General features: G+C 41.9%; 1 protein-coding gene and 1 long non-coding RNA gene across 3 annotated transcripts in view; both read right to left on the bottom strand.

Moving 5' to 3' along the window:
* Positions 1-8,493: 8,493 nt before the first annotated feature.
* Positions 8,494-25,138, bottom strand: part of LOC115183923 (uncharacterized protein C8orf34 homolog) — a 39,063-nt gene continuing 22,418 nt past the window's right edge. The window contains exons 5-7 of one of the 2 annotated variants that reach the window (XM_029744901.1): positions 21,062-21,158; positions 14,368-14,406; positions 8,494-9,161 (exon numbers count right to left, since the gene is read on the bottom strand). In XM_029744901.1, coding sequence (XP_029600761.1) covers positions 9,154-9,161; positions 14,368-14,406; positions 21,062-21,158 — 144 coding nt within the window. In that variant the 3' untranslated portion in view covers positions 8,494-9,153. Of the gene's footprint in view, positions 9,162-13,386; positions 14,407-21,061; positions 21,159-25,138 lie in introns of those variants that run through there. The other variant, XM_029744900.1, reaches the window with a different exon arrangement.
* Positions 10,918-12,200, bottom strand: LOC115183924 (uncharacterized). The gene is made up of 4 exons (XR_003874125.1): positions 12,186-12,200; positions 11,989-12,091; positions 10,991-11,894; positions 10,918-10,936 (listed from the first exon to the last, which is right to left on the bottom strand). It is a non-coding gene; the product is annotated as an uncharacterized LOC115183924 (long non-coding RNA).

The following is a 25,138-nucleotide window of genomic DNA, read 5'->3' as shown; positions in this document are numbered from 1 at the left end:
TGCGTTGTGCAGACCGCACCACCCTCTGGAGAGCCTTGCGGTTAAGGGCGGTGCAGTTGCCGTACCAGGCGGTGATACAGCCCGACAGGATGCTCTCGATTGTGCATCTGTAAAAGTTTGTGAGGGTTTTCGTTGACCAGCCCCTGTTGCACCTTCTTCACCATGCTGTCTGTGTGCGTGGACCATTTTAGTTTGTCGATGATATGTACACCGAGGAACTTAAAACTTTCCACCTTCTCCACTACTGTCCCATCGATGTGGATAGGGGTTTGCTCCCTTTGCTGTTTCCTGAAGTCCACAATCATCTCTTTTGTTTTGCTGACATTGAGTGAGAGTTTATTTTCCTGACACCACACTCCGAGGGCCCTCACCTCCTCCCTGTAGGCCGTCTCGTCGTGGTTGGTAATCAAGCCTACCACTGTAGTGTCGTCTGCAAACTTGATGATTGAGTTGGAGGCATGCATGGCCACGCAGTTGTGGGTGAACAGGGAGTGCAGGAGAGGGCTGAGAACGCACCCCAGTGTTGAGGATCAGCGGAGTGGAGATGTTGTTTCCTACCCTCACCACCTGGGGGCGGCCCGTCAGGAAGTCCAGGACCCAGTTGCACAGGGCAGGGTTCAGGGCAGGGTTCAGACCCAGGGTCTCGAGATTAATGATGAGTTTGGCGGGTACTATGGTGTTAAATGCTGAACTGTAGTCAATGAACAGCATTCTTACATAGGTATTCCTCTTGTCCAGATGGGATAAGGCAGTGTGATGGCGATTGCATCGTCTGTGGACCTATTGGGGCGGTAAGCAAATTGGAGTGGGTCTAGTGTGTCAGGCAGGGTGGAGGTGATATGATCCTTGATTAGTCTCTCAAAGCACTTCATGATGACAGAAGTGAGTGCTATGGGGCAATAGTCATTTAATTCAGTTACCTTAGCTTTCTTGAGAACAGGAACAATGGTGGCCATCTTGAAACATGTGGGGACAGCAGCCTGGGATAGGGATTGATTGAATATGTCTGTAAACACACCAGCCAGCTGGTCTGCGCATGCTCTGAGGACGCAGCAAGGGATGTCGTCTGGGCCGGCAGCATTGTTAGGGTTAACACGTTTAAATGTTTTACTCACGTCGGCCACGGAGAAGGAGAGCATACAGTCTTTGGTAGTATCGCCAACGCCAGGTTAGTTGGAAAATCTATGGCAACGTTTTGTAGACGCAAACCTGTACCAAAAACATGTGGTTATATCTTATTATCTGGTGTACAATCGGCATCTACACTAACATAAGATCCAAGAAGATGTCATCCAAAGTCATTAAATGTGGTTTCTGGATTGTTGGCCGCTGAATAGGCCCTATGTATTTTCAATCAAGCAATCAAATCAAATCAATCAAAACCATAAACTCATTGTCTTCAATATGTATTTTTTTTCAGGTATTTTCTGATTTGTTTCAAAGGCTCCAATATATAGTAGATTTATTTTTTATTTTTTTAAAGTGCAGCAATTTGTTAAAGTCATGTCAAAGCCAACAAAGGCCATTAGATTTCTGCACATAGTACAAGACGTTTCATGATCACATTGACAGAGCTCGGTGAAGTCGGATGTGCTATGTTTACGAAAGTGTCTGATATAAAATATGTCACATGGCTTGTATTCAACAAAAATAATACTGTCGTAAAGGTCAGATTAGTTCCCAGAAAACTTAACGATTCGTAGCTATTCCATTTTTTGAGCTGTATTCCATTGCTTGTGCCAGGAAAAAACGCGGTCAAAACCGGTATCTCTGAAATTCGAAGGAGCAATGGCAATGCACACAAGGCTGAATGGTGTGACCAATACTACAGTCAGCAGAAACCACGTGTCAGTCCCGGAAGTGAGTGAATCTCTTCATCTTCTTTTCCTCAGGATTCCCAATGTTATATTGTCGCTGTGTGAACGCTTTCTCTCAACCTTCGTTTGTGTCGGCTCACTATACCAAGCCGTTGAGAAGACTACAGTATTGGGTTGGTGCTACTTGAACTCATGCATTCACCTATTTTTTTTATTTTTTTATTTTTTTAATTGGCCATTGCTTGTATCTGATTGGGTCATTAACAAACCTTGATTGAGTCATTAAAGTCCACACCCTCACAGCTGTGTTTGGAGCATCGCCATTAATACCGGGGCTACGTTTAGAACGTTTTAACGTTCCGGAACTTTCCTTTGAATGGAAACTGTACTGTAGAACCAGTTGAAAAATACACCCCATGTAGCTATTGCTCAAACACAGACCAAATGGAAGCTTACCTTGTAAGATGTTTGCTGTTTGGTGAAAACGTTATGTAAAATAAACATTTTTTGACTCTTGGGGCTGGTGGTCAACGACGGTAGGTCACAGGCAGACAAATAAGATATCCTCATGATCTGTGGAGTCCCGGCTTTTCGGCGTGTACATGTACAGCGGTTCTTCCTTTAAAAGTTTCAGCGTACTGCAGCACACCTTTGCCGGCTGCCGCAGAATTCTACGGCAAGTTATTTAAGTGTCAGCCATTGTTTCCAGAATGAAGCAATTTACCACAATCTGCCACCATCTACCACAAACGGCAAAAGCTCAAAAATTTCAAAGGAAGATGCACAGTATCAACATATTCCGTGATTATTGTCGTTTATGCTTCACAGCGCTAACCGGGATGTAGGTAGCAGCCATCTTGAAATGAGGTCATCGCCTGCCTCCACTATAAATGTATTAATGCTGTGAGACAGGACCATTCTGACTCCACTATAAATGTTTTAATGCTGTTAGCCAGGATCGTTCTGCCTCCACTATATATGTATTAATGCTGTGAGCCAGGATCATTCTGCCTCCACTATAAATGTATTAATGCTGTTAGCCAGGATCATTCTGCCTCCACTATAAATGTATTAATGCTGTTAGCCAGGATCATTCTGACTCCACTATAAATGTATTAATGCTGTTAGCCAGGATCATTCTGCCTCCACAATAAATGTATTAATGCTGTGAGCCAGGATCATTCTGACTCCACTATAAATGTATCAATGCTGTTAGCCAGGATCATTCTGCCTCCACAATAAATGTATTAATGCTGTGAGCCAGGACCATTCTGCCTCCACTATAAATGTATTAATGCTGTGAGCCAGGACCACTCTGCCTCCACTATAGATGTATTAATGCTGTGAGCCAGGATCATTCTGCCTCCACTTTAAATGTATCAATGCTGTTAGCCAGGATCATTCTGCCTCCACTATAAATGTATTAATGCTGTGAGCCAGGACCATTCTGCCTCCACTATGAATGTATTAATGCTGTGAGCCAGGATCATTCTGCCTCCACTATAAATGTATTAATGCTGTGAGCCAGGATCATTCTGCTTCCACTATAAATGTATTAATGCTGTGAGCCAGGATCTATAAATGTATTAATGCTGTGAGCCAGGATCATTCTGCCTCCACTATATATGTATTAATGCTGTGAGCCAGGATCATTCTGCCTCCACTATAAATGTATTAATGCTGTGAGCCAGGATCTATAAATGTATTAATGCTGTGAGCCAGGATCATTCTGCCTCCACTATATATGTATTAATGCTGTGAGCCAGGATCATTCCACCTCCACTATAAATGTATTAATGCTGTGAGCCAGGATCATTCTGACTCCACTATAAATGTATTAATGCTGTGAGCCAGGATCATTCTGCCTCCACTATAGATGTATTAATGCTGTGAGCCAGGATCATTCTGCCTCCACTATAAATGTATTAATGCTGTGAGCCAGGATCATTCTGACTCCACTATAAATGTATTAATGCTGTGAGCCAGGATCATTCTGCTTCCACTATAGATGTATTAATGCTGTGAGCCAGGATCATTCTGCCTCCACTATAAATGTATTAATGCTGTGAGCCAGGATCATTCTGCCTCCACTATAAATGTATTAATGCTGTGAGCCAGGATCATTCTGACTCCACTATAAATGTATTAATGCTGTGAGCCAGGATCATTCTGCTTCCACTATAAATGTATTAATGCTGTGAGCCAGGATCATTCTGCCTCCACTATAAATGTATTAATGCTGTGAGCCAGGATCATTCTGCCTCCACTATAAATGTATTAATGCTGTGAGCCAGGATCATTCTGCCGCCACTATAAATGGGAGGCAGACTTGGAGAGTTGCCTTTGTAACAAGGCCTGGGACCTGCTCATCTCATCCATACAGTGTGATAACAAAGCAATGATTTTTACCAAAGCAATATGGATAGGAAGAGGGCGTCACCGTGTGACTGTGACCATAGGACTCTGGTCTAAAGTAGTGCACTATGTAGGGTATAGGCTGCCATTTGTGACGCACTTCAGACATATTTATTGTTTATGACACAGACAAATATGTATGGAGACAACGAGAGCATTGAAGGATATCTGTTAAAATCGCTAGCTGCCACACAGACGTTTTTAACTTGTAGTTTCTCACGGAGCACAACCGAGAAAAGGGAAACGTAGGTAGTATGAGAAAATATTGATACTAAAAGTGAACTGTGCGTAACTTGGATAATAGTGTGGCTGCGAACTAAAACATTACTGATGGCAATCAAACAAAGAGTTTTGTACGTCCCAAAGAACACCCTAATCCCTATTCCCTCTATGTAGTGCACTACCCATAGGGTTCAAGTCAAAGTAGTGCACTATATAGGGACTATGGCGCCGTTTAGGATGTAATTATCGGTTTTTAATAAAAGGAATATAAAAGATGTTGATTTCATTTCACACCTGAGGCCACATTTATGTAAAATGGTGTTTAATTACATCAAATCAACACACCCTTATATCTTGATTCTGCCAAATCAACACACCCTTATATCTTGATTCTGCCAAATCAACACACCCTTATATCTTGATTCTGCCAAATCAACAGACTCTTATATCTTGATTCAGCCAAATCAACACACCCTTATATCTTGATTCAGCCAAATCAACAGACTCTTACACATCCTTCGTGGATCCTTTTGAAAAGCCACATCTACCACCCTTTCCGCTGAATAAACATTTCCCACTAAAGGTGAATAAACATTCTGAGGAAATACCCAGGATGTTTTAGTCTGCATACCATGCTTTATGAAATGTGTGTGTGTGTGTGTGTGTGTGTGTGCGCGTGCGTGCGTGCGTGCGTGCGTGTGTGCGAGTATGTGTGTGCGTGCGTGCGTGCGTGTGTGTGTGTGTGCGTGCGTGCGAGTGTGTGTGTGTGTGTGTGTGTGCGTGTGTGTGTGTGTGTGTTTTAACACAGGGGGAGGCTGCTGATGGTGGTGTTGACATATCCCTGTACAGAACCAACCCTCAACATGTGTCCCGAATATCACCCTAGAGGGTCCTGGTCAAAGTGTACTATATAGGGAATAGGGTCACAGCCAGTGGCTGAGATGCTTTCATTAGACCACATCCTGAGAGGGAGGGACGGGGGGAGGGACGGGGGGAGGGACAGAGGGAGGGACGGAGGGATGGACGGGGGACAGAGGGAGGGACGGGAGGGATGGAGGGAGGGATGGACGGACGGAGGGACGGAGGGACGGATGGAGGGATGGACGGAGGGATGGACGGGGGGACAGAGGGAGGGACGGAGGGAGGGACGGAGGGATGGATGGAGGGAGGGACGGAGGGACGGAGGGAGGGACAGAGGGAGGGATGGACGGAGGGAGGGAGGGACGGAGGGAGGGACGGAGGGAAGGATGGAGGGATGGACGGGGGGATGGATGGAGGGACGGAGGGATGGATGGATGGATGGAGGGAGGGACGGGTGGACAGAGGGAGGGACAGAGGCCGGGAGGGGGACGATGAGGAGGGAAGGAGGGGGGAGGGAGAGAAGGAGAGATTAGGGGAGGGGAGGGAAGGAGGGAGGGAGAGGAGGGAGGGAGGGAGGGAGGGAGGGAGGGAGGGAGGGAGGGAGGGAGGGAGGGAGGGAGAGGGAGGGAGAGAAGGAGAGATTAGGGGAGGGAAGGAGGGAGGGAGGGAGAGGGAGACTGAGGGAGGGAAAGAGAGACTAAGGTAGGGAGGAGGGAGGGAGGAAAGGTTGGGGAGGGAGACTGAGGGAGGGAGGGAGGGGGAGGGTAGGAAGGGAAGGGAAGGAGTGGGGAGGGAGACAGGGAGTTCAAACAAGTGTTGTGAGGGTTTGGTATGGAGCAGCATGGAGCAGCATGGAGCAACGGAGCAGCATGGAGCAACATGGAGCAGCATGGAGCAGCATGGAGCAGCATGGAACAACAAGGAGCAGCATGGAGCAACATGGAGCAGCATGGAGCAGCATGGAGCAACATGGAGCAACATGGAGCAGCATGGAGCAGCATGGAACAACAAGGAGCAGCATGGAGCAACATGGAGCAGCATGGAGCAGCATGGAGCAACATGGAGCAGCATGGAGCAGCATGGAGCAACAAGGAGCAGCATGGAGCAACATGGAGCAACATGGAGCAGCATAGAGCAACAAGGAGCAGCATGGAGCAACATGGAGCAGCATGGAGCAACATGGAGCAGCATGGAGCAGCATGGAGCAGTTTGTTGAGACACGTCGAGCCACGTTTGAACAAGGTGATCAGATAGGCTGGAGCAGGGTTTGCCTTCTCACACTCAAACCAGCAAACTGTCTGCATACACCCATACACACCCATACACACACACGTGTGCCTGGGTGTGTCTGGGTGTGTGTGTGGGTCTGGGGGTGTGTATGGGTGTGTGTCTGGGTGTGTCTGGGTCTGGGTGTGTGTATGGGTGTGTGTCTGGGTGTGTCTGGGTCTGGGTGTGTGTATGGGTGTGTGTATGGGTGTGTCTGGGTGTGTGTGTGGGTGTGTGTCTGGGTCTGGGTGTGTGTCTGGGTGTGTGTCTGGGTCTGGGTGTGTGTCTGGGTGTGTCTGGGTCTGGGTGTGTGGGTGGGTGTGTGTGTGGGTGTGTCTGTGTGTGTGTGTGTGTGTGGGTGTGTGTATGGGTCTGGGTGTGTGTGTGGGTGTGTCTGGGTGTGGGTGTGTCTGGGTGTGGGTGTGTGAGCCTTTGCGCCTCATGCAAACCTGAATCTGACGTCTCCACTCTCAGACAGCCACAGTTTAACTTCCCCAACGCCCAGACAAACACGGAATTGTTAGAAATGCAACTGGTCAGTGAGCACGGTTCTGCTCATAACCGCAGCTGGTGCTGAGACATGTCTAACACACACACACACACACACACACACACACACACAGAGACCATCTGGTGGCAGACCTGGGTTCGAGTACTATTTGAAATCTTTCGAATAATTTCAGTATTTGCTTTAGCCTGCCTGAAGTGCCAGTCTGGTGAAGTTTGCACTGTTCTATTGATTCCAATGCAACAGAGAAGTTCAATCAAGTTAAAATATTTTTTTAATGATTTACACTAGTTTTTTAAAACCCAGGTCTGTCTGAATAAATAATTAAAGTGTTACGATAGTGTTTAATTATGTAAAAACATAGAATCAATCACTTCAAGGTTTTATTCAATGGTTCAGTCAGTGCATAAAAAATATACAGTCTTTTGATATACATTTAAAGTTTTTACATCAGGCATGTAAGTATTTTCATGTCAGTCAACAGTGTTACAAAAGTCATATATACTGAAACAAAAATATAAACGCAGCAAGCAACAATTTCAAAGATTTTACTGAGTTACGTTTCATATAAGGAAATTTGTAAAAAAAATCATTAGGCCCTAATCTATGACTTTTACATGACTGGCCAGGGGCGCAACCAATGGTGGGCATGTGAGGGCATAGGCCCACCCACTTGGAATCCAAGCCCACCCACTGGGGAAACAAGCCCAGCCAATCAGAATGAGTTTTTCCCCACAAAAGGGCTTTATTCCAGAAAGAAATCTTCCTGTTTCATCAGCTGTCCAGGTGATTGGTCTCAGACAATCCTGCAGGTGAAGAAGCCAGATGTGGAGGTCCTGGGCTGGCGTGGTTACACCTGGTCTGCGGTTGTGAGACCGGTTGGACATACTGCCAAATTCTCTAAAACGACGTTGGAGGAGGCTTATGGTAGAGAAATTAACATTCAATTATCTGGCATCAACTCTGGTGGACATTCTTGCATTCAGCATGCCAATTGCACGCTCCCTCAAAACTTTAGACATTCGTGGTATTGTGTTGTGTGAAAAAACTGCTAATTTTACAGTGGCCTTTTATTGTCCCCAGCACAAGGTGCAGCTGTGTAAGGATCTTGCCTTTTAATCAGCTTCTTGATATGCCACACCTGTCAAGTGGATGGATTATCTTGGCAAATGAGAAATGTTCCATAACAGGGATGTAAACAAAGTTGTGCGCAAAATTTGAGAGAAATATTATTTTTGTGCGTATGGAACATTTCTGTGATCTTTTTTTTCTTCAGCTCATGAAAACATTGGACCACCTCTTTATATTTTCGTTCAGTATAGCTAGAAATGTAACATAGTGTAGAAAATGACCATATAGCTGGGAAAGGAACCGTGTGGATGAACATATCAGCGTATACCAGGATTAAATAAGTGGTCAATTTATTGGTGGTGATTTAGAAAACAACCTGCAACTGATTGACAGACAGGTGTGCAAGCATGACAAATAACCTCCTCACAGACAACATGATTGTAAATGTAACAGCGTCCCTTGAAAGCTACAGTACTCTAAAACCATGTGGAAAATAATCTTCCAATTAAAAGTGGATTTTTTTTGGCTCCGTCATTATATTCCTTTGAAAGCTTTTCCCCTTGAAAACACACTTAACTTTAATAACAGAGATTGCATCATATACAGTACATATGCTACCGTCACAAAATATGAATCTAGCTTCAAGAAAAAGGTTGGCAACCACAAAATGCTTTTTTTCTTTCTTTCAGATCGCTAAACGAGGTAAGCAAGCTAAAAAACCTTACCCAAATAGTTAAAAGTTAATATTTAGTTTTACTTCATACTCTAAAGTCATCATATTTTCCCACAATAGTTCAAACATCTTTCTAAGGGCTACATAGTCTAAGAAATATCAACTTCTGTGGAAAAAGTATACAATCTTTTTTTTATTTTTTATATATATATATATATATATATATAAAATAATGGTCTCTGTACACAATATTGAAAATGCCCCAGTGGTTTTGCATAATTATTTGATTGGATCAATGTCTCTTTCTCTGGTTTTCATCCTTACAGGCCTGTAAAACAAAACACACAAAGATGAAAACACTAAATCAGTCTCCTTAGAAACCAAGATTCAGACGCAAGCAATTCAACAACCGCTAACAAGGAATAAAAACCTGAGCTATTACAATAAAACAGCCTTTAATATTTGAACATGTCAAACATAAATATGAGGAGAAAAAATGAGAATGAAGCCTGGTTAATTGGTTGAGTTTGGACCGAGAGAGAGGGGCAACCAGAGGGCGGTATTTGAAGCTATAAATTCTGGGAGATGAGTGAGAACCGTGACATCAGCACCCAGGTTTGGGGTTTGGGTTGAGTGTCATGGTTACAGCATTGGATTGTTGGTGGTTTGTCATGGTTACCATTGCAGTGTTAGTTCATGGCATCTCTCTCTCTCTCTCTCTCTCTCTCTCTCCTCTCTCTCCTCTCTCTCTCTCTCTCTCTCTGTCTCTTTCTCTCTCTGTCTCTCTGTCTCTCTCTCTCTCTCTCTCTGCTCTCTCTCTCTCTCTCTCTCTCTCTCTCTCTCTCTCTCTCTCTCTCCTCTCTCTCTCTCCTCTCTCTCTCTCTCTCTCTCTCTCTCTCTGTCTCTCTCTCTCTCTCTGCCTCTCTCTCTCTCTCTCTCTCTCTCTGGGAACTGTAGAACGTGTTGACAAGCTAGCGCCATAATAAGGCAGAACTGCAGACAACCTCCTCTAACCAATCAGACACTCTCTGGCCGCGTCCCAATTGGCACCCTATTCCCTATTGGGCGCTGGTCAAAAGTAGTACACTATACAGTGCCTTCAGAAAAGTATTCACACCCTTTGAATTATTCCACATTTTGTTGTGTTACAGCCTGAATTTAAAATGGATTAAATAAATATTTTGTCTCACCCATCTACACACATAATGACAAAGTGAAAACCTGTTTTTAGATTTTATTATGCAAATGTATTGATCATTAAATACATAAATATCTAATTTACTTATGTATTCACACCACTGAGTCAATACTTTGTAGAAGTCCCTTTGGCTGTGATTAGAGCTTTGTATCATCTTGAGTACGTCTACAGCTATGCCCATCTGAATTTGCGGATTTTCTCTCATTCTTCCTTGCAGATTTTCTCAGGTCTGTTAAGTTAGATGGGAAGCAGCCGTGAACAGCAATCTTCAAGTCTTTCCACATATTTTCAATGGGCTTCAGAGTGTTAAACCCTGTAAAGCCTTGATGCTGTCTGCAGAGTGTTAAACCCTGTAAAGCCTTGACGCTGTCTGCAGAGTGTTAAACCCTGTAAAGCCTTGACGCTGTCTGCAGAGTGTTAAACCCTGTAAAGCCTTGACGCTGTCTGCAGAGTGTTCAACCCTGTAAATCCTTGACGCTGTCTGCAGAGTGTTCAACCCTGTAAATCCTTGACGCTGTCTGCAGCGTTAAACCCCATTCTTCCTTGCATATTTTCTCAAGATCTGTTAAATTAGATGGGGAGCGGTGGTGAACAGCAATCTTCAAGTCTTTCCACAGATGTTCAATAGGATTCACAGTGTTAAACCTCTGTAAAGCCTGTAAAGCCTTGACGCTGTCTGCAGAGTGTTAAACCCTGTAAACTCTGAAAAGCCTGTAAAGCCTTGACGCTGTCTACACAGTGTTAAACCTCTGTAAAGCCTGTAAAGCCTTGACGCTGTCTGCAGAGTGTTAAACCTCTGTAAACTCTGTAAAGCCTGTAAAGTCTTGACGCTGTCTGCAGAGTGTTAAACCCTGTAAACTCTGTAAAGCCTGTAAAGCCTTGACGCTGTCTGCAGAGTGTTAAACCTCTGTAAACTCTGTAAAGCCTGTAAAGTCTTGACGCTGTCTGCAGTGTTAAACCTCTGTAAACTCTGTAAAGCCTGTAAAGTCTTGACGCTGTCTGCAGAGTGTTAAACCTCTGTAAACTCTGTAAAGCCTGTAAAGTCTTGACGCCGTCTGCAGAGTGTTAAACCTCTGTAAACTCTGTAAAGCCTGTAAAGTCTTGACGCTGTCTGCAGAGTGTTAAACCTCTGTAAACTCTGTAAAGCCTGTAAAGTCTTGACGCTGTCTGCAGAGTGTTAAACCTCTGTAAACTCTGTAAAGCCTGTAAAGTCTTGACGCTGTCTGCAGAGTGTTAAACCTCTGTAAACTCTGTAAAGCCTGTAAAGTCTTGACGCTGTCTGCAGAGTGTTAAACCTCTGTAAACTCTGTAAAGCCTGTAAAGTCTTGACGCTGTCTGCAGAGTGTTAAACCTCTGTAAACTCTGTAAAGCCTGTAAAGTCTTGACGCTGTCTGCAGAGTGTTAAACCCTGTAAACTCTGTAAAGCCTGTAAAGTCTTGACGCTGTCTGCAGAGTGTTAAACCTCTGTAAACTCTGTAAAGCCTGTAAAGTCTTGACGCTGTCTGCAGAGTGTTAAACCTCTGTAAACTCTGTAAAGCCTGTAAAGTCTTGACGCTGTCTGCAGAGTGTTAAACCTCTGTAAACTCTGTAAAGCCTGTAAAGTCTTGACGCTGTCTGCAGAGTGTTAAACCTCTGTAAACTCTGTAAAGCCTGTAAAGTCTTGACGCTGTCTGCAGAGTGTTAAACCTCTGTAAACTCTGTAAAGCCTGTAAAGTCTTGACGCTGTCTGCAGAGTGTTAAACCTCTGTAAACTCTGTAAAGCCTGTAAAGTCTTGACGCTGTCTGCAGAGTGTTAAACCTCTGTAAACTCTGTAAAGCCTGTAAAGTCTTGACGCTGTCTGCAGAGTGTTAAACCTCTGTAAACTCTGTAAAGCCTGTAAAGTCTTGACGCTGTCTGCAGAGTGTTAAACCTCTGAAGAGCCTGTAAAGCCTTGACGCTGTCTACACAGTGTTAAACCTCTGTAAAGCCTGTAAAGTCTTGACGCTGTCTGCAGAGTGTTAAACCTCTGTAAACTCTGTAAAGCCTGTAAAGTCTTGACGCTGTCTGCAGAGTGTTAAACCTCTGAAGAGCCTGTAAAGCCTTGACGCTGTCTACACAGTGTTAAACCTCTGTAAAGCCTGTAAAGTCTTGACGCTGTCTGCAGAGTGTTAAACCTCTGTAAACTCTGTAAACTCTGTAAAGTCTTGACGCGATGTGTGAAAGGTGCCTGCATCTCAGTTTCCCCCAGTCTTTCCCCTTCCTTCCCTCTTTCTTTGACATTCTCTCTCTCTCTCCCTCTTTCTCCCCCTCACGCTCTGGCTCCCTTTTCCCCATTTCTTCCCTCCTCCCTCTTCCACTCTCCTCCCCGCCCCGCACCCCTCTTTCTCCCCCTCACGCTCTGGCTCCCTTTTCCCCATTTCTTCCCTCCTCCCTCTTCCACTCTCCTCCCCGCCCCGCACCCCTCTTTCTCCCCCTCACGCTCTGGCTCCCTTTTCCCCATTTCTTCCCTCCTCCCTCTTCCACTCTCCTCCCCGCCCCGCACCCCTCTTTCTCCCCCTCACGCTCTGGCTCCCTTTTCCCCATTTCTTCCCTCCTCCCTCTTCCACTCTCCTCCCCGCCCCGCACCCCTCTTTCTCCCCCTCTCCAAAATGGCTGACGTCCCCCAACGGCATTACCAAGCCACTACGTCTCCCATCTAGCGGCTAATTGGTGGGTCAATAAAGGAAGGTGGAGGCTTCTGAGTCACCCATTGGTGGTTTCCGGGGGTAATGTACACTGCGGTGGTTGCCGGGGAATCTGAGTGAGGTCATTGGCGGACAGACATGTCAAATAAAGACGTCTCTTGAATGTCTAATGGGGTAAAGGAGTCTCAACCCAAAGTGATTGGTATATACACTACTAATGAGAAGCATACTGTAGGGGCGGCAGCGTAGCCTAGTGGTTAAACCGTTGGACTAGTAACCAAAAGGTTGGGCGATCAAATCCCCAAGCTGACAAGGTAAAAATATGTTGTTCTGCCCCTGAACAACACAGTTAACCCCCTAGGCCGTCACTGAAAATAAGAATTTGTTCTTAACTGACTTGCCTAGTTAAATAAAGGTAAAAATACTGGCTGATATTATGGTGCTATTGGATGGCTTGTTGACCCATATAATAATATATTTAATCGAGAACTGCTGTTATCTGGTTGCAAGACTTCGTAGGTTGTTATGCTTTTGAGTGTAAATTCTGTTACACTTTAAAGAGTTAAGTAGAAATATGTTATTGTTTTAAAAATGCAGAGTGTTATATTGTATGGATTATTATTGGATGGCTTTTTGATCCACATAATCATGTTTTCATAATATAATCCATACAATATAATCCATACCATATAATCCACACAATATATCATAATCCAGGACTACTACCTGGTAATGTATAAGGCCTTTGGTGGTCCGGTAGACCACGTTGGTATGATTCTGTGTGGAAATATGTTCTGCTTAAAGAATATAGTGTAAATATGTTACAATTTTCAAAAGGTGTTTTATGACAGGGAGATGAGTGAGATGCTGGTTGATTATGACTGGTTGATTGGGTACCCTTATTGTTCTGAAGAAGGTTGATTGGGTACCCTTATTGTTCTGAAGAAGGTTGATTGGGTACCCTTATTGTTCTGAAGAAGGTTGATTGGGTACCCTTATTGTTCTGAAGAAGGTTGATTGGATACCCTTATTGTTCTGAAGAAGGTTGATTGGGTACCCTTATTGTTCTGAAGAAGGTTGATTGGGTACCTTTATTGTTCTGAAGAAGGTTGATTGGATACCCTTATTGTTCTGAAGAAGGTTGATTGGGTACCCTTATTGTTCTGAAGAAGGTTGATTGGGTACCCTTATTGTTCTGAAGAAGGTTGATTGGGTACCCTTATTGTTCTGAAGAAGGTTGATTGGGTACCCTTATTGTTCTGAAGAAGGTTGATTGGATACCCTTATTGTTCTGAAGAAGGTTGATTGGGTACCCTTATTGTTCTGAAGAAGGTTGATTGGGTACCTTTATTGTTCTGAAGAAGGTTGATTGGATACCCTTATTGTTCTGAAGAAGGTTGATTGGGTACCCTTATTGTTCTGAAGAAGGTTGATTGGATACCCTTATTGTTCTGAAGAAGGTTGATTGGGTACCTTTATTGTTCTGAAGAAGGTTGATTGGATACCCTTATTGTTCTGAAGAAGGTTGATTGGGTACCCTTATTGTTCTGAAGAAGGTTGATTGGGTACCTTTATTGTTCTGAAGAAGTTTGATTGGGTACCGTTATTATTGTGAAGATGGTTGATTGGGATAGACAGGTACACTTGAAACATGCATTTACATTTTTTTTACCTGAGAACACTGATCTTTTATTGGCATCCCGTACCCCACCTGTGAATGGATCAGAACAGACAATAACACATTAGTCTACAACGTAACTTATAATGTATACATTTATCCATTACGAAACCCATGGAAAAGGTGAGAGATGGTCAATTAGACTCATCCCGTCTCCACTGTGACAACATTATGTAGTGAATTCAAGGGTATTCTAACTAAGACCTAACATAACCTCCAACAAGATAACTATTGGCAAGCGTATACACACAGTACACTAAACTCTTAATTCATGCAGTAGAGTTTCATAAATTAAGTAGTTTGGGCTCCCGAGTGGCGCAGCCGTCTAAGGCACTGCATCTCAGCGTTAGAGGCGTCACTACAGACACCCTGGTTAGATTCCAGGCTTTATCACAACCGGCTGTGATTGTGAGTCTCATAGGGCGGCATCACAATTGACCCAGCATCGTCTGGGTTTGGCCGGTGTAGGCCGTCATTGTATGTAAGAATTTGTTCTTAAATGACATGCCTAGTTAAAACTTCTTATGGCTCAAATCCCGTTAACGGGATCGATTTGACAACATCCGGTGAAATGGCAGAGCGCCAAATTCCCCCCAAAATTATTACAAATATTTAACTTTCATACATTCACATGTGCAGTACGCCAAATTAAAGCTGAACTTCTTGTTAATCTAGCCACCGTGACAGATTTCAGAAAGGCTTTACGGCGAAAGCAAACCATGCGATAATCTGAGAACAGCGCCCAGCATACCAAAACAAGAAAATCAGATTTCAACCCGCCGGTTGTGACACAAAAGTCAGAAATAACGATTTAATTCATGCCTTACCTTTGAAGAACACCAGTCGCAACGTCAACAGTGAAGAGGCGACTCTGGGATGCTGGCCTTCTAGGCAGAGTTGCAAAGAAAAATCCATATATCAGACTGGCCAAAAAGAAAGAAAAGATTAAGACGGGCAAAATAACACAGACACTGGATAGAGGAACTCTGCCTAGAAGGCCAGCATCCCGGAGTCGCCTCTTCACTGTTGACGTTGAGACTGGTGTTTTGCAGGGTACTATTGACAGATTTAGTTCCGTCTGGCTTGATACATAAATGAAGATGAAATGACTCCAAGTAGATAATAGTTTGGTATGGTGATGAACTTTACTAACGCTTCTATAGCAATAGAACACAACAGACCCACATTGAAGAAGTTAGCTAGAAATATGTGTGTTCTTTCTCCTTAAAGGAAAGAGGATATCTCCTTTTGGATTTGATCGTTACTCTATTTAATGAAGGGGCGATAGAGGGATGGAGAGCGTAGGGCCGTTAGGTGCCAGGGTTCATACCCACGCCAACAGGGAAATCCTACATGGGTCTTAATAACCACAAGGCCACCCTCAAGCACATGCGTGACACGTTTCTCCAATATCATGATCCGAACACCATCTCTGAGGATGGGGCGATACGCAACTCTCAACAGAAAAGTTAAGAGAGCTTGAGTTTGACGGTTTGATAGAGGGATGGGACCTCAGTGGACGGGTTGGAAGAACCTGAGGAGTAATCTTGGCAGTATCAGTCTATAGTAATACACAGTATTATATTTGACATAGTACTAAATTATTACATATTAATATATTGGTAAATTACTATAGTATGACATATTAATACATTGCATATTACAATATTAGATATTAATATATTGGTATATTACTATAGTATGACATATTAATATATTGGTATATTACTATAGTATTACATATTAATATATTGGTAAATTACTATAGTATGACATATTAATACATTGCATATTACAATATTAGATATTAATATATTGGTATATTACTATAGTATGACATATTAATATATTGGTATATTACTATAGTATTACATATTAATATATTGGTATATTACTATAGTATTACATATTAATACATTGGTATATTACAATATTCGATATTAATATATTGGTATATTACTACAGTATTACATATTAATACATTGCATATTACAATATTAGATATTAATATACGACTACATATTGATATATGATTACATATTAATATTATATTATTATATTATTAATATATGACTATATTATCACATCATAATGTATTATTACAATACTATATTATTAGATATTAATATATTATTACCTTATTACATAATATATTACTATATTATTACATATTAATATATTATTACATAGTCATACATTGGTACAGTACAATATTATTACATATGAATATATTATTATATATTAATATATGATTACATATGATTATAATATTATTATATTATGAATATATTACTATATTATCACATAATAATGTTATTACATATTACCATGTTATTAGATATTAATATATTATTACCTTATTACATAATATATTACTATAGTTTACATATTCATATAGTATTAAATATCACTACATTATTACATATTACTATAGCATTACATTTTACTATGTTATCATGTTAATACATTATTACATATTGTTATTATTACATTTAATTTATTACATATTAATATAGTATTATAGTATCACATATTAATATATTATTACATATTACTATATTTTTTAGATTCAAATATATTTTTTAGATATTCATATATTTTTACATATTGGTATATTATTACATTTTAGCATATTATTACATAGAGTATATTATTAGATATAAATATATTTTTTTGATATTCATATATTCATATTCATATATTCGTATAACATATTAGTATATTATTACATATCATTATATTATAACATATTGGTATAGTATTACATATTAGTATATTATTGCATATTAGTATATTATTACATATCATTATATTATAACATATTAGTATATTATTACATATCATTATATTATAACATATTGGTATATTATTACATATCATTATATTATAACATATTAGTATATTATTACATATCATTATATTATAACATATTGGTATATTATTACATATCATTATATTATAACATATTAGTATATTATAACATATTAGTATATTATTACATATCATTATATTATAACATATTAGTATATTATTACATATCATTATATTATAACATATTAGTATATTATTACATATCATTATATTATAACATATTAGTATAGTATTACATATTAGTATATTATTACATATTAGTATATTATTACATATCATTATATTATAACATATTAGTATATTATTACATATTAGTATATTATTACATTTCATTATATTATAACATATTAGTATATTATTACATATCATTATATTATAACACATTAGTATATTATTACACATTAGTATATTATAACATATTGGTATATTATAACATATTAGTATATTATTACATATCATTATATTATAACATATTAGTATATTATTACATATCATTATATTATAACATATTAGTATATTATTACACATTAGTATATTATAACATATCATTATATTATAACATATTAGTATATTATTACACATTAGTATATTATTAGATATTAATATATTATTACATTTGAATAGTATTACATATCATTACATTAGTACATATCATTATATTATTAGATATGAATATATAATTACATTAGTATATTATTACATATCATTATAGGATTACATATTAGTATATTAATCTGGTTTATAGAGCTGAATATCAAGGGAGGTATGATCTAATAATGTTTAAAGATGGATTGTACGGCCCAAATGGCACCCTATTCCCCACATAGTGCACTACCTGTGAGGCGTACACTAGAACAGAGAGAGAGAGAGAGAGAACAAGAGAGAGAGAGAGAGAGAACAAGAGAGAGAGAGAGAGAGAGAACAAGAGAGAGAAGAGAGAGAGAGAGAGAGAGAGAGAGAGAGAGAGAGAGAGAGAGAGAGAGAGAGAGGTACTCAAGCCAAACTCCTATAACTATTTATGAGATTCCATGGAGTCATTCACGTCCATCGATTAGCTCTTAACGTGAATAAATCTCTCTGATGACACCTAGAAATGTTATTTTAGACAATGTCAACAGCCTTATCCACCCTTAAATTACCCTGCTGTATAGCCTAAACTCTCATGTGTTTGTACTGAATTTAACAGGCTACATAAATCTCATTTTTAGGCCCATGGAAAGTCATACTTTGTATAATAAATCACTCAGAATTGGAGTATTGACATTAATAAATTGAACTAAGGAAATGATGTGGTACACCCGATGGTATTAATAATGTAGTCAGTTATACTGTGGACACTAGAATACCACACACTTCATGAGAATAGCTTGGAGAAAGTTTTACACTAGAAAGTTGATTTCACCTGTAAGTCAGTACGGGACAGAGAAGACAACAAGAAAGAACCAGCCAATAGGATAAAGATGAAGAGAGGAAGGTAGAGAAATAGACAGAGACAAAAAGAGAGAAAGCACAGAGAAAGATAGGGAGAAGTACAGTGCATTCAAAAAGTATTCAGACCCCTTGACTTTTTTCACATTGTGTTAGGTTACAGCCTTATTCTAGAATGAATTACTCCTCCCCCCCATCAGTAATACATAATACCTCATGACGACAAAGTGAAAACATTTTTTTACATTTTTTTGCAAATGTATAAAGAATTAAAAACTGAAACATCACATTTACATAAGTATTCAGACTCTTTACTCAGTACTTTGTTGAAGCACCTTTGGCAGCGATTACAGCCTCGAGTCTTCTTGGGCATGACGCTACAAGCTTGGCACACCTGTATTTGGGGAGTTTCTGTCACGTCCTGACCATAGTAAGATGTAATTTTCTATGGTAGAGTAGGTCAGGGCGTGACAGGGGGTGTTTTGGGCTTTTCTATGTTTTCTATTTCTATGTTCTCAGGTTCTAGTTTTTGTATTTCTATGCTGGCTTGTTTGGGATGATCTCCAATTGGAGGCAGCTGGTCCTCGTTGTTTCTAATTGGAGATCATATTTAAGTAGGGGTTTTTCTTCCTGGGTTTTGTGGGTGATTCTTTTTGAGTAGTGTTTGTTCTCCTCTGCGTCACGGTTTGTTGTTTTTGTCTATTCAGTTATTTTGATGTATTGCATGAGTTTCACAGAGTAAATAAAATGTGGAACTGCACTCACGCTGCACTTCGGTCCGCCCCTCTCTACGACAGGCGTGACAGTTTCTCCCATTCTTCTATTCAGATCATCTCTTTTGGCAAACTCCAGGCGGGCTCTCATGTGCCTTTTACTGAGGAGAGTCTTCCGTCTGGCCGCTGTTTATTTTTCATTTGATTTAAACTGTATGTAACTAGGCAAGTCAGTTAAGAACAAATTCTGATTTACAATGACGGCATACACTTGCCAAACCTGGATGACGCTGGGCCAATTGTGCGCCACCTTATGGGACACCCAATCACGGCCGATTGTGATACAGCCTGGAATCGAACCAGGGTTTGCAGTGCCTTAGACCTCTGCGCCACCCGGGGGAGCACTCTACCATAAAGGCCTGATTGGTAGAGTGCTGCAGAGATGGTTGTCCTTCTGGAAGGTTCTCCCATCTCCAGAGAGGAATGCTACAATAGTAGGTTTTGGTAGACAGTGACCATAGGTTTCTTGGTCACCTCCCTGACCAAGACCCTTCTCCCCCGATTGCTCAGTTTGGCTGGACGGCCAGTTCCAGGAAATGTCTTGGTGGTTCCAAACTTCTTCCATTTAAGAATGATGGAGGCCACTGTGTTCTTGGGGACCTTCAATGCTGCAGACATTTTTGTGGTACCCTTCCCCAGATCTGTGCCTCGACACAATCCTGTCTCTGAGCTCTTCGGACAATTCCTTTGACCTCATGGCTTGGTTTTTGCTCTGACATGTACTGTCAACTGTGGGACCTTATATAGACAGGAGTGTGCCTTTCCAAATCATGTCCAATCAATTGAATTTACCACAGGTGGACTCCAATCAAGTTGTAGAAACATCTCAAGGATGATCAATGGAAACAGGATGCACCTGAGCTCAATTTCGAGTCTCATAGCAAAGGGTTTGACTACTTATGTAAATAAGGTATTTCAGTTTTTGTTTTTACAATAAAGAAAATGTGCTTTGTCTGAATAATAAGTTACCTCTGTTTTAATTTTTATTATACATTTGCAAAAAAAAATCTAAAAACATGTTGTAGCTTTGTCATAATGGAGTATCATGTGTAGATTGATGAGATTTTTTTATTTATTTAATCTATTTTAAAATAAGGCTGTAACTGTCACGTCCTGACCATTAAAATAGGTTGTTTGTTATTGTAGTTTGGTCAGGGCGTGGCAGGGGGTGTTTGTTAGTGTTTCGGGGTTTGTTGGGCTATGTTCTTGTTAGTCTATTTCTATGTTAGTTCTAGTATGTCTATTTCTATGTGGTGTTGATTGGGTTGACCTTAAATTGGAAGCAGCTGCTCGTCGTTGCTTCTAATTGGAGGGGGTGGGGTGAGGGGTGTTTTTTCTATGGGATTTGTGGGTAGTGGTCTCCTGTTTTGTGTCCGTGCACCTGACGGGACTGTTTAGTGTCGTTTGTTATTTTTGTATACGTGTTTCTTTTGTTTTCCTTGTTTAATAAAATAAGAAGATGAGTTTACACGTTCCCGCTGCGTTTTGGTCCGATCCCTACGACAACCGTGACAGTAACGTAAAACAAAACGTGGTAAAAGTCAAGGGGTCTGAATATTTTCCTGAAAGCATCTGTATAAGGTAAGGCAGGACGAAGGCCAGCCACAGTCACTCACACTTGTCCTGCTCAAGGGGTTCCAGGAAGTCACTCTCTGTGTCAATGGGAATGTGCCATGGCTGTCTGATAGCCTGTAGCTGCTGGTAGAACTCATCCTAGAGAGGAGAGGACAGAGAGACATTTACAGGGTTAATTCCTGCTGTAGGTACACAACAGAGAGAGGAGAACGAGAGCAGGTTACAGCCATGTTAATGTTGAATTGAGGATTTAAAAAAAACAACAACAACGATCTACTAATCATTTTATTTAATAGAGATAATCCACAGATGTACAGTATTTAGGTTGTCTATGGATGACGTCTGGCTGTAGTAACATAGCGAGCATGTATACTCTATACACAACTTGCTTGGAATGAAGGAGATTCATATTTATAGAGAATAATTGAATCATCGTAATGGACGGCTCCGTACCAGAAGTAGTTTCATTTACAAACGTAGGTATACAACATGAACTGGGCCAAAGTTCAGAGCAAAACGAGAGAAAAACACATTCTTCTGGAAAATATCCATTTGATACTACCTACCGCTAGATGTCCGTTAGCAAAATGGGATTCTGAAGTTCTTAAACAAAGAACCAAAACTGAAAAAGAAACTCAACTGATTTATAAAAGTCGACAAAAGATGGAAGGGAAGATCTGCTAAGGTAAACAACAGTAGGTTTTGGTAGACAGAAGGTAAACAACAGTAGGTTTTGGTAGACAGAAGGTACTAAGGTAAACAACAGTAGGTTTTGGTAGACAGAAGGTACTAAGGTAGACAACAGTAGGTTTTGGTAGTCAGAAGGTACTAAGGTAAACAACAACAGGTTTTGGTAGACAGAAGGTAAACAACAGTAGGTTTTGGTAGACAGAAGGTACTAAGGTAAACAACAGTAGGTTTTGGTAGACAGAAGGTACTAAGGTAAACAACAGTAGGTTTTGGTAGACAGAAGGTACTAAGGTAAACAACAGTAGGTTTTGGTAGTCAGAAGGTACTAAGGTAAACAACAGTAGGTGCTGGTAGTCAGAAGGTACTAAGGTAGACAACAGTAGGTTTTGGTAGACAGAAGGTACTAAGGTAAACAACAACAGGTTTTGGTAGACAGAAGGTAAACAACAGTAGGTTTTGGTAGACAGAAGGTACTAAGGTAAACAACAACAGGTTTTGGTAGACAGAAGGTAAACAACAGTAGGTTTTGGTAGACAGAAGGTACTAAGGTAAACAACAGTAGAAGTTGGTAGACAGAAGGTACTAAGGTAAACAACAACAGGTTTTGGTAGACAGAAGGTAAACAACAACAGGTTTTGGTAGACAGAAGGTAAACAACAGTAGATGTTGGTAGGCAGAAGGTACTAAGGTAAACAACAGTAGAAGTTGGTAGACAGAAGGTACTAAGGTAAACAACAGGTTCTGGTAGACAGAAGGTACTAAGGTAAACAACAGTAGATGTGGTAGACAGAAGGTACTAAGGTAAACAACAGTAGGTTTTGGTAGTCAGAAGGTACTAAGGTAAACAACAACAGGTTTTGGTAGACAGAAGGTAAACAACAGTAGGTTTTGGTAGACAGAAGGTACTAAGGTAAACAACAGCAGGTTTTGGTAGACAGAAGGTACTAAGGTAAACAACAGTAGGTTTTGGTAGACAGACGGTACTAAGGTAAACAACAACAGGTTTTGGTAGTCAGAAGGGGCTCCTTCGGTAAAAGGGGTAAATTGATCATCAGAAAGAAAAGAGGACAAAGACACTCTTCATATAATGATTTTAAATGCCTTTATTTGTATGGCACGTTCAATGGAAACACAGTTTTAAAACTCTGACATGTTTCAGCTGCACGGCCTTCGTCAGGGGGGAGCATAGCTAGCTACCCAGCTGCCCTGGGGCCATACAAATAAAGGCATTTTGATTGATTATATGAAGAGTGCCTTGGTCCTCCTTTGGTTTTTTATGATTTCTAAAAGTCTTGGCCATTGAAAAAAGAGAACGTGTCTCTCTCTCTCTCTCTTTCTCGCTCTAGCTTTTAAAGGCTCTAAAGACGACTAATGGTATTACAAGGAAAGGTACACTGGCCCGTGGAGAAGGAGCAGCCTGTCACAGGGAGAAAACCTCAGTGAACTCAACTAAAGACACTGAGCGTTGGCTGACGCCAATGTCAGCCCCATTAGTTCTACAGCTGGTTTTATTTTCTTAAAGAACCAAGTATACCTCAGAGTACAGTCCTCCGGGCCAAACTTGAATAAATAAATTGCCCCGATGTCCCGTCTAAAGGTTTCTATGTGGTCTAGTTTTTCAGTGTTAAAAGGTGGTGAGGTTTTCCCAGTACAGTCAGCCAGTCAGCCAGTACAGTCAGCCATCCAGCCAGTCAGCCATCCAGCCAGTCAGCCAGTACAGTCAGCCATCCAGCCAGTCAGCCAGTATAGTCAGCTAGTCAGCCACCCAGCCAGTACAGTCAGCCAGCCAGCCAGTCATCCAGCCAGTCATCCAGCCAGTCAGCCATCCAGCCAGTCAGCCAGTACAGTCAGCCATCCAGCCAGTCAGCCATCCAGCCAGTCAGCCAGTACAGTCAGCCAGCCAGTCAGCCAGTATAGTCATCTAGTCAGCCACCCAGCCAGTACAGCCAGCCAGCCAGTCATCCAGCCAGTCAGCCATCCAGCCAGTCAGCCAGTCAGCCAGTACAGTCAGCCATCCAGCCAGTCAGCCATCCAGCCAGTCAGCCAGTACAGTCAGCCAGCCAGTCAGCCAGTATAGTCAGCTAGTCAGCCACCCAGCCAGTACAGTCAGCCATCCAGCCAGTCAGCCAGTCAGACAGTACAGTCAGCCAGTACAGCCAGCCAGTCAGCCAGTTAGTCAGCCGGTCAGTCAGTCAGCCGGTCAGTCAGCCAGTACAGTCAGCCAACCAACCAACCAACCAGTCAGCCAGTACAGTCAGCCAGCCAGTCAGCCAGTATAGTCAGCTAGTCAGCCACCCAGCCAGTACAGTCAGCCATCCAGCCAGCCAGTCAGCCAGTCAGACAGTACAGTCAGTCAGTACAGTCAGTCAGTACAGTCAGCCAGTACAGCCAGCCAGTCAGCCAGTTAGTCAGCCAGTCAGTCAGTCAGCCGGTCAGTCAGCCAGTACAGTCAGCCAACCAACCAACCAACCAGTCAGCCAGTCAGCCAGTCAGCCAACCAGCCAGTACAATCAGCTAGTCAGTCAGCCAGCCAGTCAGCCAACCAGTACAGTCAGCCAGTACAGCAAGCCAGGACAGTCACCCAGTCAGCCAGCCAACCAGCCAGTACAGTCAGCCAGTACAGCCAGCCAGTACAGTCAGCCAGTACAGAAAGCCAGGACAGCCAGGACAGTCAGCCAGTACAGCCAGCCAGTGAGCCAGTTAATCAGCCAGTCAGTCAGCCAGTACAGTCAGTCAGAACAGTCAGCCAGTACAGTCAGCCAGTACAGTCAGTCAGTACAGCCAGCTAGTGAGCCAGTTAGTCAGCCAGTCAGTCAGCCAGTACAGTCAGCCAGTGAGCCAGTCAGTCAGCCAGTCAGTCATCCAGTCAGCCAGTCAGTCAGCCAGTACAGTCAGCCAACCAACCAACCAACCAACCAACCAACCAGTCAGCCAGTCAGCCAGTACAGTCAGCTAGTCAGCCAACCAGCCAGTACAATCAGCTAGTCAGCCAGCCAGTCAGTCAGACAGCACAGTCAGCAGTCAGTCAGCCAGCCAGTCAGCCAGTACAGTCAGTCAGTCAGCCAGTACAGCCAACCTGTCAGTCAGCCAGCCAACCAGCCAGTGCAGTCAGCCAGTACAGCCAGCCAGTCAGTCAGTCAGCCAGTCAGTAAGCCAGTCAGTCAGCCAGTCAGCCAACCAGCCAGTGTAGTCAGCCAGTACAGCCAGCCAGTACAGTCAGCCAGCCAGTCAGTCAGTCAGTCAGCCAGTACAGTCAGTCAGCCAGTCAGCCAGTGAGTCAGCCTCTATGTAGGGTGCACCCTATTCCCTATATACTGTATTGCACTACTTTTGTGGTCTATGGGCCCTGGTCAACAGTAGTGCACTATGTGGGGGAGTAGTGTCCCATTTGGGACACAAGGCTGTGTTTCAAGGAAGAAGAGTTACAT

Source organism: Salmo trutta, unplaced genomic scaffold, assembly GCF_901001165.1.
Source record: "Salmo trutta unplaced genomic scaffold, fSalTru1.1, whole genome shotgun sequence".
Classification (NCBI taxonomy): Eukaryota; Metazoa; Chordata; class Actinopteri; order Salmoniformes; family Salmonidae; genus Salmo; species Salmo trutta.
The sequence above is the reverse complement of the archived record's forward strand: the minus strand, read 5'-3'. Positions and strand labels throughout refer to the sequence as shown.